A 16,346-nucleotide genomic window follows, 5' to 3' on the forward strand; every position below is an offset into this window, starting at 1 on the left:
TTTAGCCACATCACTGTCAGAAAGATCATTATTTAAACTATCACTTCATTTTACTATGAGAGAAATTATGAAAGGGAAGACTGTACTGCTGTTTTCTCAAAGAGTATTTTCTATCCCAGGCTCAATTTAAGAAATTTCTGTGATTTCAAGGATACTCATCAGCATGTATTTTTGTCCTCCCAGAGCCCCCTGTTTTAAGCTCCCACATTTACATTGTAAAAGATATCTCATGGAAATACTTACATGCATATTTATTGCACATATTTTTTTTCCATGCCTACTTATCTCCCCTACTTAAGTGTTTGGGTATGACTCTAATTTTATCTACAAATCATAGATGAAGTTGGAAATATGACAGTTTTCTGGTTAAGACTGACATGCAAAAGATGCCTCAAGTTACAGTGTTGAATGCTAATCCAATTAACTAGAATATTACCAGACTTCTATTTCTGGTTTTTGCTCAGTATTGATTACATTAATCATGTGGCTGCCTAGTCTGTCCCTTACTTTGTGTTGTTCCTAGACATTGATTTGCTCTCTGAATCTGGCAGTGTGGCTCCTGTACACACACGGAACCTCCAAAAGATATGTGCCACCTTGAAAACCTTCTAATTCTTTATATATTTCTTCACTTGTCTGTTTTCCAATGTACCATTTCTTAGCTATGCTCTGTCTTAGATACATATGAAAGAGACATAGCTTCTGCTAAGTAGACCAGATAAAATGACTAATCTCTGTTTGCTGAGATCCTTTTTGTTTATTTTTGCTCTTTGACCAGTTAATGAAAATTCGCTTTCTCTTATTCTTAACGAATGTGTAAATTAAGGGAATGTATAGAAGTAATTTTTTCCTAAGGAAAAGAAATGTATAATCCCTACTGATTCCAAGGGGAGATTGGCCCTCAAAATTATCCCAGAAGAGGCACTGAGTCTCCTTTCCCACAACCCACCCTTCTCCCTCTATGTTTAGTTTCCTTGGGTTCAACTCTTAGTTTGTGACTAGTCTACAATGCTGCCGGTCTCTGGCAGTTTGGGAGACTGTGAATTTAGATAAGAGTCCTGTGCTGTTGGATGTTCAGAGCTCATTTCAGAACTGAATGAAGTAATCAGCTTTATGGCCTGAATATAATAAAACTTACTTAGTTCCTGTTGTGAAATAATGAATTTAAGATTATTGTTGTGTCAGCCGTGTGGATTAAACTTCCAAGTTCTGATATTTTATTATTATTTTCTGAATTATCAAAACCCTACTCGATTCTAACAGTTTTGACATTTAGCTAATATGGATACCAGTGCTGTCTTCACTTTGGATCTCATTGCTCTGCACTAAAGGAAGAGAATTTAGGCCCCAAATGTAGCAGGCAGACAAAGGAAAAAGAGACTTGTCCACTTTTCTAGTTCTAGGGAAACAATAAAAGCTAATAGAAGGAATGAAAAAAATTTTTTTCTGTCTCACAGTTTATGTTGCTCAGCCTTCCAGGAAAAAATTCAGCATACCATTTTCTTAGGTATCTAGCAGTCAAGATCAAAAGAAGTAGGAGTAACAGGAGAGCATTTAACCTTATGCATAGTCTAAAGATTAAATTTGAGACCTGGGTTTCCTGAAATTTTAGGTGAAACTTTATAAATAGTTCAGGCATATTTTGTAGCTTGGAAGCAAAGTGAGGATACTGATGATAGTACAAGCATTTTTCCCACTTAATGGCTCCTCTCACTTTCTGAAGTATTTAAGGCTCAGACCAAAAAAGTCACAGGCCTTAGGCATGTGTGTATTGCTACCAGTAAGCCCTTCTGAGTGTGTATGGGCTCAAGCGATCCAGTTGTAAAGCTCTACTAGTCCTGATATTTGCAGATTCCATACTCCCAAATATTTGAAAAGAAATTTACACTATAATTCCTAAAAGGAAAGAAGACCTAGTTTACAAAATAGAACATCAGAAACTCAGCCTTGGTTCTGAGAAATTGCCAGTGATTTGTTTGAGAATATGATGCCATGGATTTTCAGACACTGAGATCACTATTCCAGTTCCTTTTTAAGCTGGACAAACACAATTCCAACATTTATAGGTTCATCCACTGTAATGACTAAAATTGTTTGCCAGATAAAGTACCTAATAAATCTATCACTAGGCAGAGTATATGTAGAAAATAAAAATAGAAAACTTGAGGCACTTGTTAGGATAATTCAGGCAAAGTATTTTCTTCTTCTAAGGGATGAGGGAGTTTTCATGTACACTAAATTGTTCAGATTGGTATTAATTGAATTTATTGCATAATGACTGAGCTTTCAGTTTTACTTGAGAAGTCATGGTTCGTTTTAAAGAGAAATAGGAAGGCATTCAGGATATTTCTGGTAGAAATGCCAGCTATAATTATCATAGACCTTGGGAATTTTTACAGGGAAGCTATGTCCAACCTCTCCATTTCTAAATCATGTGACATGTTTGGAGTCAAAACAGAGTAAAAAATGACAGCCTACTTTCCAGAAAATGCTTTGTATTTTTATCCTTGTTTCCTAAACATGAGCTAAATGTTCAAAATGGTATGAGACATCGTTATTACCTCTGTGCCTATAAATCTCAAGGATGAAACAAAGCTAAGATAAGCCATTTACTAGTGCAGCCAAATCACACTCACCTTCCTCATTCCAACCTCTTTTTCCCACCTTCTGAAGAGAAACTCAAAGCAGCGCGTGGGGCAGGCCATGCAGTGTTAGCACCCTAAACCTCAAGTCTTCCAACCTTGTATGTCTCCTTATACCCAAGGCCAACATGAATGCTATGGAGGGCAGAACATCAATCCTGTGGAATTTTTTTTTTTTTTTTTTTTTTTTTTGCGGTACGCGGGCCTCTCACTGCTGTGGCCTCTCCCATTGCGGAGCACAGGCTCCGGACGCGCAGGCTCAGCAGCCATGGCTCACGGGCCCAGCCGCTCCACAGCATGTGGGATCTTCCCGGACTGGGGCACGAACCTGCGTCGCCTGCATCGGCAGGCGGACTCTCAACCACTGCGCCACCAGGGAAGCCCAATCCTGTGGAATTTTGACCATGGGCATTTTGGCCACGTGTGGGCCCGTATCATAGCCCTTAGAGGCTGTGCTGCCTCAGGAGTCTCAAGCATGGGGATTGCCATTCTCTTCCAAGAATCTATTTCTTTGATGTTATTTTAAACCTTGGTTAGTTTTTGTTGCAAGCAGAATCACAGGTAGAGAATACATTGACATGTTTGAAGAGAATGTTCCTGATTTCTCTTCCTTGGGCAATCCTTGTTTTCACAGAAATCCCACCCCGTGTCGGTGCTCTCTTTCCTTCCCTATGTTACGCTCATCATATTTAGAGCCTTCATTAAAAGTCTCCTGAAATGTCGTATTTGGACAGTCTAGCTTCTTAGAAATGTAAATAGCTTCTTTTCACAAAAAAAAAGAAGTCCCAGCTTTGGACTAACAGATCTCTTTCTCCCAGAATTGATAGGGGGTGAGAATCTAACCTTCCCTGCCATTTATTTAACCAAATCTGGTAAATGATGCATTTTTGCTCTATTTATGTTTGTCCTTTTTTTTTGCCTAGGTCAAAGAGTTCTACTCCTATCAAAATGAACCAATAGCCATAGAAAATCTCAAGAGAGGCCTGGCTAGTCTATTTCAGATGCAGTTAAGCTCTGGAACTACCAATGAGGTACTTACTAATATTATTAAGGATCCAGAAACGTATTTGTCAATAAAGTTACCAAAATTCTTTATATGGGTTTCTATCTGCAGAAATTCAGTAAAAAAAAAAGTTACTGCTATGGTAATGCTTAGAAAAGATGACTTGGGTGGTTATCTCATTTACATACGAAACGAATTGCCGTTTACCCCAATTTGTATTTGAATACAAGGTAGAGGGAATTAGAATAAGTCATACTAAAGAGACCTATAGAATGACGGAATGATAGAGATGCAAAAAACCTTGGAGAATATTCCAGTGGTATCACCGTGCATCACTATCCCACGGGGAGCTTATTAAAAATATAGATTCCCTGGATTCACTGCAGAGATTCTGATTAAGTAGATTAGCATCTGTATTTTAACAGTTTCACAGCTAATGTAGATGCATTGTCAGTTGGAGGAACCACTGGTCTATACAAACCCTCTTCATTTTATAGATGAAGAAACCGAGGTTGAACTAGGGAAGTTGAGTGACTCCTTCAGTACCATACTTGGAGTCAAAAGCAAAGCTGAGTCCAAGTTTTCTTGTCTGAATTCAGCCAGTCCATCAGTGGGTGAGAAAATCTGATGGCAAGGCTGGGCCAAGGGAATGCTGGTTAGCTTTCTAGAATGAAGACTGGGGGTGGTGCTTGTAGAGGCCAGAGGGAAGACTCAGAGATGCTAAACTGAGTCTGTACTGAGATACATTTGCCTACATACAAACTGTTGATGTGACTTATAATGAGTTGAATTAATCCCACAGGTTTTTAAGGATTTCGAATCATACTCAGCTCATCAAAGCATGTGAGCGCACGCCTGCGCACATGCACACATACACACAGCCTACATGCAGCATTAAAAGTCAATTCCCCTTGCCACACAATTACCCACTTACGAGAGGTTTTGATTATGACCAGGCCATTTGTCCAGTTCCTATTAGACATTAGAGAGAAGTAGGAAATCCTTTATTATTCCTGGGGCAATATGAAGGCACTCATAAGACTCAAACAAAGGGAATGGAAAAGAATCCACACGCTGCAGGAAACACTGAATTCTTCTGCCTTCCTAGCTTGTCAGCCTGGGCAGAAAGGCAGTCCCCCATGACATATTAGAACCCCAATTTTCAAGCCACTTCCCACTGGAATTCAAATGGTCCATGTGAGAATCCCAAACATTGTATTTTTGCTTTTCTTTTTAGGTAGATATCTCTGGAGATTGTAAAGTGACCTACCAGGCTCATCAAGATAAGGTGATCAAGATCAAGGCCTTGGATTCATGCAAATCAGAGAGTTCTGGATCTACAACCCTAAATCCGGTATGCTTGCTATCACTTTCTTTGAGGCAACCAAGTAATTACCTTTTGTAGAGATTATTTTAAAATAATAGGTGAATAAGGTAACAATATAATTTGGGAACATTTATAATTTTTAGTTTAGGGTATTAATTTTGTATAATATCAAATGAATAGGTTTATCTTAATATATTGTAGGTTTGGGTGACGGGGAAGTTCTTGTGAAGATGAAAAGATAATTCACTATTTGGCTTGATTCAAAGATAAAAAGCTAATTACTTGTTACAACCACATATATTTATTTATTTAGGTCTTGGGTGTCACTTCGAAAGGCACATCTGTCACTACCTATAAGATAGAAGACAGCTTTGTTGTAGCTGTGCTCGCAGAAGAGATACATGCTTTGAGGCTGAATTTTCTACAAACAATTGCAGGCAAAATATTATCAAAGTAAGATAATGTTAGAATTTAAGTTTTCTTTACTGTTCTTTGATATATTATTATACTTGGTTTAAAAAAATATATGTGTGTATATACACGCACATGTATATGCAGTGCTTCCTCATTTTGACTGAGTTCTTTTAAAACAGTGATTATGTCTGTTCATCTTTATTTTTCATATTATCTACAGTAATATATGGCATGTAATAAATACTTAATGTTTTTAAATAGAATTTCATTAAAAATAAATTGTTAATTGAATAGAATTTAAATTTTGAAAAGGTAAACTACTTGATTCATTCTCATTTATTTTCTAATTTCTCTGTCAAATGATTTTAATGTTAAGTGTTAAAAAATGGTGGCATTGGTGAGTTCTCGCCTCCAGATTATTTTTTGTTATTGTTGTTAATAAGCACAGAAAAGTTCCATACTAAAGTGATGTGACAGAATTTTTGATGTGATTTATAGTACTTACATATTCAAGCCTATTATTTCAATTGGAGAAAATTTCTCTGGTCAGAATAGTTCTCACAGGCTAAAGAACTAGAATTTCAAATCTAAGAGTATGTATTATTTTCAAATTTTAATTCAGAAGAACATCTCTAGCATTAAATGTTAGTTTTATCTTATGTCATTGTTTCTCAAATGTTTCTTCTGAAGTAGCCCTAATGTCAGAGGTACATGGTTGCAAAATCTTGGGAGAAATGCTTCAAACCATAAATGCTTGAAATTTTATTGAAGTCTCCTCTGGATTAGAACCTTGTGTTCTACTTTGTACTATATCCATATTGTTTTCATATATTTTCATATAAAATTAATATTTTTAATTACTTAGGTTTATCAGGTTTCCATTGCTCTATAACACACCACTCCAAACTCAGTGGTATAAAAAAACAACAATCGCTTTATTATTCTCACTCATAATCCTGGCACTTGCCTTGGTCCTGCTAGGCATGCCTCTCTTGGTGTCTGTTGTGCAGTTGCAGACAGTCACTGACCAGAGATGGTTCAAAGGCTGCTCCCTCACCTATCTGGTGTCTGGGCTGGGAGACTCAAACTACTGAGGCACCTTATGCATCTCTGTTTATTTCCACGTGGCCTCTCAACATGGCAGGTTTGGGTAGCCAGACTTCTTACATGGCAGCTCAGTTCTCTCGAGGTATGTGCTGCTAGCATGCCAGATGGAAGCTGAATTCCCTTTTATGACTTAGCCTTACAAGCCACATATTGAAACTTCTACTGTTCTCTGTGAGTCGGGGCCGTCACAGAGTCCTGCCCATGTTCAAGGAGAGGGCTGTAGATTCCACCTCTTAAAGGGAGAGAGGCAAGCTTCTGAAAGAGCATATCAGATAAAAATATTATTGAGGCCAGTTTTGGAAAACAAGATTTCCTAATTGTCTTAGTTAATAAGTGAAACGTGGTTGTACTGAAGACATCATTTTCAGAGAGCTGGGCTAAATCCAAAAGAGGTAACATCACATATCCAGGCAAATTTTCTTTCCTATAGTCTCTTGTCATAGTATTTTTACACTCCAGACTTAAATTTTCGAATCTTTGAGTAAAATTGTTGCTCCAGAAAAATTTCATAATTGTCTTGAGGTTTCTGTTACTGCTGGAGATATCACTGTTTGAAAGACATGGCCTTACAGAATTTGAATAAATTAGTATCTTGTTTGCCAAAAGAATGACAATTAGTAGCTTGTTCACTCAAAAGAATGCTGCTAATGTGACATTTCTCTTCCTTGGTTATGCAGGCAGAAATTAGAGCTGAAGACAACAGAAGCAGGCCCAAGACTGATGGCTGGGAAGCAGGTTGCTGCCATCATTAAAGCAATTGATTCGAAATACACGGCCATTCCCATTGTGGGCCAGGTCTTTGAGAGCGAGTGCAAAGGATGCCCTTCTGTAAGTGTGAGCAGCTGCGTTGTGTGGCCAAATCATGGAATAATCATGGCTTAAAGTTCTGTTTTCCTTTTGTCTCCAATGGAAGCTTCAGTTAATTTGTAAAGAAAGTTTACAAAGAACTACCAGCCACCACTGAGTTATAATGGCAGTAGCCTAATAATATGCACCCAAGGTGATGCATAATACAACAATAATTAACCAATGATTACCATCCACTCATTTCAAATAAAAAATGTTATGACTTAAGGAGAGCTTCCTCAGAGCAGCACTTAGAATGCAGTGGGAATAAGGACCTCATGAAGTTAAGGGGAAGCATGGCATCAAGAGCACAGACAGCGGTCTGAATCCTGAAAGTTCTGCCATTTGGTAGTAATATGTCCACAGGTGAAACGTTTTACTGACCTCAGTGTTCTGAGGATCGCTGTGAGGACTAAAAAAGGATACCAAACTCTTTGCCTAAATTGGGAACACTGATTTACCATGCCCCAACCTCCCCTACAGTTACAGCCAGAAATGAGATAGCACATCCCCAAGGCAAAGTGTAGATCATCTCGTAACATTTGTAATCCAGCAAAGAGAAATTTCATTTATTGCATGAATCATTCGTGATGTATGGCCACAGATATGACTCTGGGTTCCAGCATTTCCTAATACTTCACGTCTTGTCAGGAGAGCAAACCCTTGGCTTCAGGCTCTGTTTGTATCTACCAGAAGATGCTCTACCCTTGGCTATTATTAGTGTTGAGAAAAGTAGACACATCAAGCACTAATACCATAATTTGCTTAAAGTGTGAGGCACTAATTCCTTGCTAGTTTCTCAAATATACCAAAATTGAATTAAGGGAAAAACAAAATGAGACAAAAAAAGTAATTGTTCTCACACTTGGTTTTTTCTTTTGTTTTTCTTCCATAAATCATCTCATGTTCTGGTGTAATTTTCTAATGTCATATGAGATGGAAATTATTTAGAAAGTTGACTAATGAAACTAATCATCTTTTCTTACGCTATTAATTTCTCCCCCCACAGTTATCTGACATTATGAGCCATCTAAGATTTTTCATAACTATTTCTTCATTATTATGGGAAAGGTTTATGTCTTTGAGGAATTTGTTTTCCAACTTCAGTATAATGTCACCAGTGCAACCCTTTAAAGAAAAAAACAAATCTGACTTCACATTGATATGCTCTCTGCCCTCAGAAATGACCCAGTAAATCTTTAGCTAAGTACAACTGGAATTTTGTTTTGGAATATCCTCTTAAGATTAGGTAACCAAAAGGGACTTGAAAAAAGAGAAAAATGTATATCTGTTGCTTATTGGAAGGAATGAGTAATTTAAAAACTGGCAGCATGGACATTATTCAGAGTTAGAGGTCACTGATGAGATTTAATACATTCTTTTACAACTGGGGAAAAGTGGTAAACTACGAAAAATAAGTTTTTAGCTTATTTCTAAGCCAAAGGATGTCATTAATTAGAACTATTTACTATTTTTAAAACCACAGTAGCATAATGATGGTGTATGTGAGAATTACCTTTATCTAAATAATACTCTACTTAACACGGATATATGAAATGAACAGTTCAGACCCCAGCAACATGTTTTACTATTGTTTGCAAACTATTTACTATTGTTTGCATCTCATACAGCAGTAAAATAAAGAGAATAGGGAGCTCAAATTATTACAGAAACTGGTTTTCAGTAAGGTTCCACTGCATAAGAAACCTGATACAATTCTTCAGCAGTTCTGATTTTTTTCCCCTCCAGAATATCCTGTTGTTAATGAAATTTTGGCATCATTTCACTATGGTGGTCAAAGTCTGGCCTCAGATAGAATTCCCTTGTTGTAACCATGGAATGACCCATATGCCCAGAAGCTTGAGGTCCTTTGAGCTAAGTGCTAATAGACAAAGACAGTCCTCCTACAGGGGAATTGTACACAGAGTCAGCAGGCCTCTGGGTTAGCCTCTGAGAGCCACAGGAGTGTGGTATGGACAGGGGGCGATCAGATATATTGAGGTAAGACACAAAAAGCTTCTTTGGCTTGTCAGATACAAAGGAAAGTTTATGTCTGGAAAGAACATCCTTTGTAAGTGTGGATGTTCAGAATTATGAATGTGGTATGGGCCTGCGGCCATGTTTTACAGCTCTCGGAGCACTGGCAGTCCATCAGAAAACACCTGCAGCCTGACAACCTCTCCAAGGCTGAGGCTGTCAGAAGCTTCCTGACCTTTATTAAGCACCTCAGGACTGCAAAGAAAGAAGAGATCCTCCAAATCCTAAAGGCTGAAAACAAGGAAGTACTGTAAGTGCCCTGAACATTGTGTGGGGTTGTCTGTGGGAAAGCATTACTGGGTTATTGTTTATTAAGCAAGTAAGATCTCTTTTTAACCAACTGCCTCACCTTCCAATCAATTGTTTTGTTGTTTTGTGTTTTCATTGAACAGTTATACCTCAGTGGAGTAATGCAGTGGTTAATTGACCAGACATGCAATAACAAGTTTTCAGTAGTGACTCAGAGTGAACATTGTTTTTTGAGTATTCATGAGTTTACATCAGGTCTGGATTGGTACATAGATGGGGGGGGGGGGCAGGGCTTCATTGTGACACCACGGTGCATGTGCTGCCTCACTGTTGTGAAATTGTGTTCCCTAGCTATTCATTTACACTCGAAAAGATTTCAGAGTTGATTATAAAAACAAAAAACGAATATGATTTTTTCAGTTGAAAATGTGCTTTCATTTTTATGTGATCATCCCCATTGAAGCCGTGTTTTAAAAAGAAAATTGAGTACTGAGGTAAACAGCCAAAAGAATCCAGAGAAAAGAAATATGTACATTATTTGAATATTTGATGAGAGAATGCTTTATTTGACATGCATTGTAAAGAGAGTTGACTTAATTACCAAATTTACTTTGTAAATACAAATACACTTTCTAAGTAAAAGTGTTTTGGTCTTGTAATATAAAATTTGTCTGTAACTACAAATTCAACCATATGACACTAATTATCTTAACTGATGATATAGAACATGGCTCAATTAATTTGACAAACAGTGGAAACTAGCCATTAAGATAATAAAAAGTAGAAAGTGGCCAAGTTACACATGCGCATGCACACACACACACACACACACACACACACAGAGCAGCAGTAGTCACTGAGTTCAAGGGACTCAATTACCCAAGAATAAGAGAATTTAGTTTTTTTTCTGAGAAGTCTGTTTATTCTAGATTGTATTTGTTATTTACTCATCTTGAGGACACTAAAAAAATTGATATGAATTCCATATGACAAACCAAAAGTTAGCTGGGTACTATCTTCAAAAATAAATATTTAAACCAGAAGTTAAATATATGCAAAATCATAAATTCTCAGACTCTGTCTTAATCATAGAACTTAGGAAAAATATATTTTAGAGTGACTTATCTTTTTATCAAAAACAAAAATATGACAAGAATAGTGCAAAAATTAGCTATTTAGAACAGAGATTACACTAAGCCTTAGCCTATTTGTATCCTAAAAATTTTAAGGTGGCAATAATTTGTATGATTGCGTGATGTAGTTTCTAAATCAGGTTATTTACGCAATATTGTACCATATCATAGGTAACACACACGTAACGTAGTACAGTAGAAAAGATACTAGGATGCGCTAATATCAGAAGACCTAGTTTTAAATTCTGACTTCCAACAACATACAACCTTTAAGTAGGTCATTTACATTTAGCTTCCCTGAGCCTCACTTTCAACATCTGTAAAATACAGAGAATAATTCCTTCTATTTATTGTAGGATAGTGAAAGTCAGGGTGGTGGAATGTAACATTTCCCGAAGTTTTTATTATGTGTATCTTATAACTTATACAATATTAACAAGTATGCCAAGAGGAAAGGCTTCTGTGAGCAACTGAGTTTGAAAAACACTGGGAGAAACCAAGTTAAACAGTTCTCTGCTACAGAAATATCCAGCATCTTTAATCTGATAATATTATGTATAAGTTTCCTTAAACATGTTCCAAACTTACACGACTTTGAAAATCCCTTTTCTTAAAGCATTTGGTAGGACTAGTATTGCATGAAAAACACTTTAGGGAACACTGTAATTAAAGACCGTGTACTCCAGTCAGAAAAACCTGAGTTCCAATCCTAGCTATATTTTTACCAGCTATGGGACTTTGAACAAATGACTGGATATCTCTGTTTCTTTATATATAAGGGAGAATATTAGCATTAAACTGATAGAGGTGTTCAGTGAGGTGATGGTATTAAAACCAGCATATATTTATTGAACATTTACAATGTGCCAAGCACTATTCTAAGTGTTTTACATAGATCATGTAATTTAATCCTCTCAACAATCCTAAAATAACTACTGTTTTTAGCCCCATGTTACGGATGAAGAAGTTAAAGCGAAAAGAGGTTGCACACCTAAAATTCCTAGTGCAATAATAGACACTTAATAAGTATTACCTCTCTCTCAGTTTGCTTCATTCACTAGGCTTTTTGTTAGGATCAAAATGGTATAGTGCAAGAATATCTTTTTTAAAAAGTATAACATATTAAATACATGTATGGTGTGAATGTGGAATAAAATATATATCAATACATACCTAATATGTTCATTAGTATGGCAACTAGTTTCAGAAATTTTACCATCCCAAGACTCAGCCAACAAAAGATTCTTGATGAGTAGAATATGTAACGAGCACTTTCCTGCAGAAGTTTTGCTCTGCTCACAACTAATCATTGTGGTTGAACTTGAACTATACCATGGTGCTTTTTATTTTTTAAAAAATGAGCAAAAACGTCTCTCTTGGATATAAATGAAAGTTTAAAGAATGTCCCACCTTTCCATTAAATAATACTGCCCTAGTTAAGTTATGTATTTGAGAAATGTATATATTTGCAAAGCTAATTAGAGAAAGAATTGATTTGGGGGACCATAGCTTTTATATATGACCCATACAGAAAAGTTTGAACCTAATTTATAATATTATTTATATGATTTTATTTATAAATCTCCAAATTATATTTGGCTTAGGCTAATACAGTAAAATTAATTTGTATGTTCTGATTATACATTGAGGAGAAAGAAGGGAGTTAAGGGAGAGATTTCAAATAAAAGGGGGAAGGGTCTTTGGTGAAAGTCATTCATTTTTCTTTTGTTTAAAGAAAAAAATTTTCACTTCTTTAGGAAATGTAAACCAATGGGGTCTATGAATGGTAGCGATTCAAAATAATTTCTTAAGCACCCTAAACATTGATATCCATGACCATGCCTTTTTTGTAGACCCCAGCTGGTGGATGCTGTCACCTCTGCTCAGACCCCAGACTCATTAGACGCCATTTTGGACTTTTTGGATTTCAAAAGTGACAGTAGCATTATCCTCCAGGAGAGGTTTCTCTATGCCTGTGGATTTGCCTCCCATCCTGATGAAGAACTCCTGAGAGCCCTCGTTGTAAGTCAAATGGAAACTGCAAAAATAAAGGCTCTGGGCTGCTCTTAGGAATCTAGGCAGTAATTAAATTTGCTAGCATCAGAATACAGGCTGAAATACAGCCTTCTGATTAGTCATATTCAAATTCCTTTGGACTATTTTCTTTCTGTTAATCATTAACTGTACAGTACATTATTTCACGTAGTGTCTTCTTTGTAATTCCTCTAAATAACTTAAACTATACTTTATGGAAATTTAAAGAGTGTGTTCACCTATCATATAATGTAATATAGGACAAAATTTCAGAGGGGAGAAGTTTTGATAATGCTTCAAAATTTGATTTTAAAAGATTTATTTTGACTTCAAAAATCTTCATGGTATTTGATGTACAGTACATTGTATAATGTATAATCTTATACATGTTATATATATATATAAGATATAATTCTTCTGATATTAAAAATTATATTGGAAGCAAAAGCTAGAGTTCTCTTGGATCCAAGGTTTAAAAACAAAAAGTGCACTTATTCACTTATGATTTAGGGGAATAGTTCATAATCTTTTTAGAAAATGGGTTTGTTTGAAAAATCTGATACCCATACATAAAATGACCCACACATAAAATTTTACAGATCAATTTTTGGATTCACTGACCCAATGAACCCAGTCCATAAACCTCTCAGGACTTCACAGACCCATGTTAAAAATACCTGAAAGAACTCTAAGACTTTTCAACCCAAAGCTAGATAGTGAATTTGTAAGTGTCCCCAAAGCAAAATTCAGAGTTTGCAACCTAGGAACATAAAAACAATTTCCTCAGACTTTGGCTACTTTGTTTCTTTACTTAAAATATCCCTTGGAAATGTTTAAATGTTTCGGTAACCTATTTTATCCTTGTTTGGCTAATAGAGTAAGTTCAAAGGTTCCTTTGCGAGCAATGACATCAGAGAATCCGTTATGATCATCATTGGGGCCCTTGTCAGGAAGCTGTGTCAGAATGAAGGCTGCAAACTCAAAGTAAGTGCAAATCCAATCTCATTTATCGTATCTATAGTTCCGGACCAATCTATTTAACATTTACCGTGCTGCCCACCATTGGGGCAGTAATCAAATTTGTATGGTTTTTATGACATCAAAGGACTATGACTTCTTATATTTTTCAATTTCCATAATTATTTGAGTTGGCTGGTTTACTTCAGCAACCATATATCAAATATCTTGGCTAAACACAAAACTCACATATAAAAACATCCATTCAGTAGTATTTAATGAGTGTTTACTCTGTGCTAGGCATTATGCTAATGCCTTAATATAAAGATACATAAAACATTCTACCACCCTCAAAGAACTCCTAGTCTGTTTATCAAATGCAAACAGATAAATAATAATATTGAAATATAAAAAGAGCGCTCTGGGGCTTCCCTGGTGGTGCAGTGGTTAAGAATCTGCCTGCCAATGCAGGGGACATGGGTTCGAGCCCTGGTCAGGGAAGATCCCACATGCCCCAGAGCAACTAGGCCCATGCGCCACAACTACTGAGCCTGCGCTCTAGAGCCTGCAAGCCACAACTACTGAGCCCGTGTGCCACAACTACTGAGGCCCACGTGCCTAGAGCCTGTGCTCCGCAACAAGAGAAGCCACTGCAATGAGAAGCACTGCAACGAAGAGTAACCCCCACTAGCCGCAGCTAGAGAAAGCCTACACGCAGCAACAAACACCCAACACAGACAAAAATAAATTAAAAAAAAAAAAAGAGTGCTCTGCAAATACTACAGAAGATGCACCAAACTATTCTGCTTGGGAGTGCTGGGGAAGCTGTCACCAAAATGATAATATCAAATAGCTTAGCCTAGAAGAGGTTTTTAGGAGAAGAGATAGTTTTGTGGAATAAAGGACGTTCTAGGAGAGATACAATAATGTATAAAAAAGCCCAAACTCAAAATGAGCCTTGTATGCTTGAGAACAGTGAGAAATTCTGTGGGGCTAGAGCAAAAAATATGTATGTTTGTGGGGCAGATAGGTGGGAGTGTTGATGAAGGAAAGAAGGGAAGAGAGAAGAGAGGTAGGCTGGATCTCTATTAATGGCAAGCTAAGGAGTCTTGACTTCATTCTGTAGAGAAAAGGGAGAATAATGTGGTTTTTAGGTGGTGAATGACACACGCCGATTTTTTTAACCTAGGAAGAAGCAAAATGGTATATAGACTGGGTGTCAGCTGCATTAGGGCCAGTACGATCTGATCAGAAATGTTTGCAACAACCTGGGCACGAATTAATAAAGGTCTGAATTAACGTAGGTGCTGTACGGTGAGAGAAGGAGACAGATTCAAGAGCCCTTTCGGAGATAGAATCGATAGTATTTAGTGACTGATGGGATGTGGGGAATGAGAAAGAGGTGAGAATCCAGGTGACTGTTAAGCTTCCAGGTTAGGATACTAGATGCATGGTGATGTGAACCACTTAAGCAAAATTTATATAGAACCTGGTTTGGGGGTGGGAGGAGGGTAGAGCTATTAATTTGGCTATGTTTTGGCTATATTTGAATCCTTTGGGACACCAGGTTGAGTTGCCCAATAGGCAGATGGCCACATCCATCTGTAGCTCAGAAAAGGAGTTAGGACCAGGAATAGAGAGTGACTGAAACCTTAGGAGACAATGGGATTACCCAAGGGAGGCATATAGGGTGAGAAGGAAACAAAACAAAGGATTACATTTAAAGTTCTTCTGATAATGGGACAGCCTAGTTATCACATCTTTAAAGTTACCTTATGAGTATAGCTGTAAACTATCCATCACTGTCATTCAGTTTTGTTAATGTTTTTGAGCAACTTTTAAAAAAATGCATCTTTGAAGATAATGAGACTTGGCTACCAAATGGACCATAGCAAATGTTTAGATTTTCTTTTCAACTTTCTGCTGTGGAATACTCATCTATCTTTTGCCCATATCAAAGACATCTAGATAGAAAGAAAACGATGTATTCTAAATACACATTTAAGGCATCTGCTGGTCACACAATCCACAATACCTTACTGTGCAAAAGGTACCTGCGAAGCTATCGAGTGCTATAGCTGTTCAGCATTTACTGGCATGAAAGCTACTGCCCTATGACAGTCTAAATGGCAACTACACAGGTCACAATGAGTACTAAACCTCTATTTCTTTTTTCTATTTGTTTTTCCTTACATTTTGATCTCCCTGTATCCTAATTTCTTTTTTCACCAAATTTATATTTGAAAAAATTCAAACCTATGGAAAAGTTGTAAGAATAGCACAATTCCATTAATATTTGTATACCTGCTTCATCTAGATTTGCCAATTGTTAACGTATTATCGTATTTGCATTACCTCATTCTGTTTTATTTCATTTTATATTATTTTGGTTGAACCCTTTGAGAGTAAGTTGCATGCATCTGACATTTTACCCCTAAAGACTTTTACTTCTTATTATTCGAGTGCCATTGCATCTAGGCTCTTATAATGGACAAAATACATATATTTACATTTATTAAATTGCTAGTTCATACTGCTACCTCCAGTTCTACAGGGTTCTTCCTCTCCTTCCGTCATTCTGTAATTATACCTTCCTT

At 36.8% G+C, this 16,346-nt stretch overlaps 1 protein-coding gene across 1 annotated transcript in view; it reads left to right on the top strand.

Annotated features, from left to right (window-relative positions):
- Nucleotides 1–16,346, top strand: part of MTTP (microsomal triglyceride transfer protein) — a 54,802-nt gene that overhangs the window by 19,225 nt on the left and 19,231 nt on the right. Inside the window, exons 6-12 of the mRNA XM_033401728.2 lie at nucleotides 3,566–3,673; nucleotides 4,883–4,999; nucleotides 5,286–5,425; nucleotides 7,171–7,321; nucleotides 9,469–9,626; nucleotides 12,612–12,780; nucleotides 13,669–13,776. Coding sequence (XP_033257619.1) covers nucleotides 3,566–3,673; nucleotides 4,883–4,999; nucleotides 5,286–5,425; nucleotides 7,171–7,321; nucleotides 9,469–9,626; nucleotides 12,612–12,780; nucleotides 13,669–13,776 — 951 coding nt within the window. The remainder of the gene's footprint in view (nucleotides 1–3,565; nucleotides 3,674–4,882; nucleotides 5,000–5,285; nucleotides 5,426–7,170; nucleotides 7,322–9,468; nucleotides 9,627–12,611; nucleotides 12,781–13,668; nucleotides 13,777–16,346) is intronic.

The sequence above is a fragment of the Orcinus orca genome, chromosome 4, assembly GCF_937001465.1.
Source record: "Orcinus orca chromosome 4, mOrcOrc1.1, whole genome shotgun sequence".
NCBI lineage: Eukaryota > Metazoa > Chordata > Mammalia > Artiodactyla > Delphinidae > Orcinus > Orcinus orca.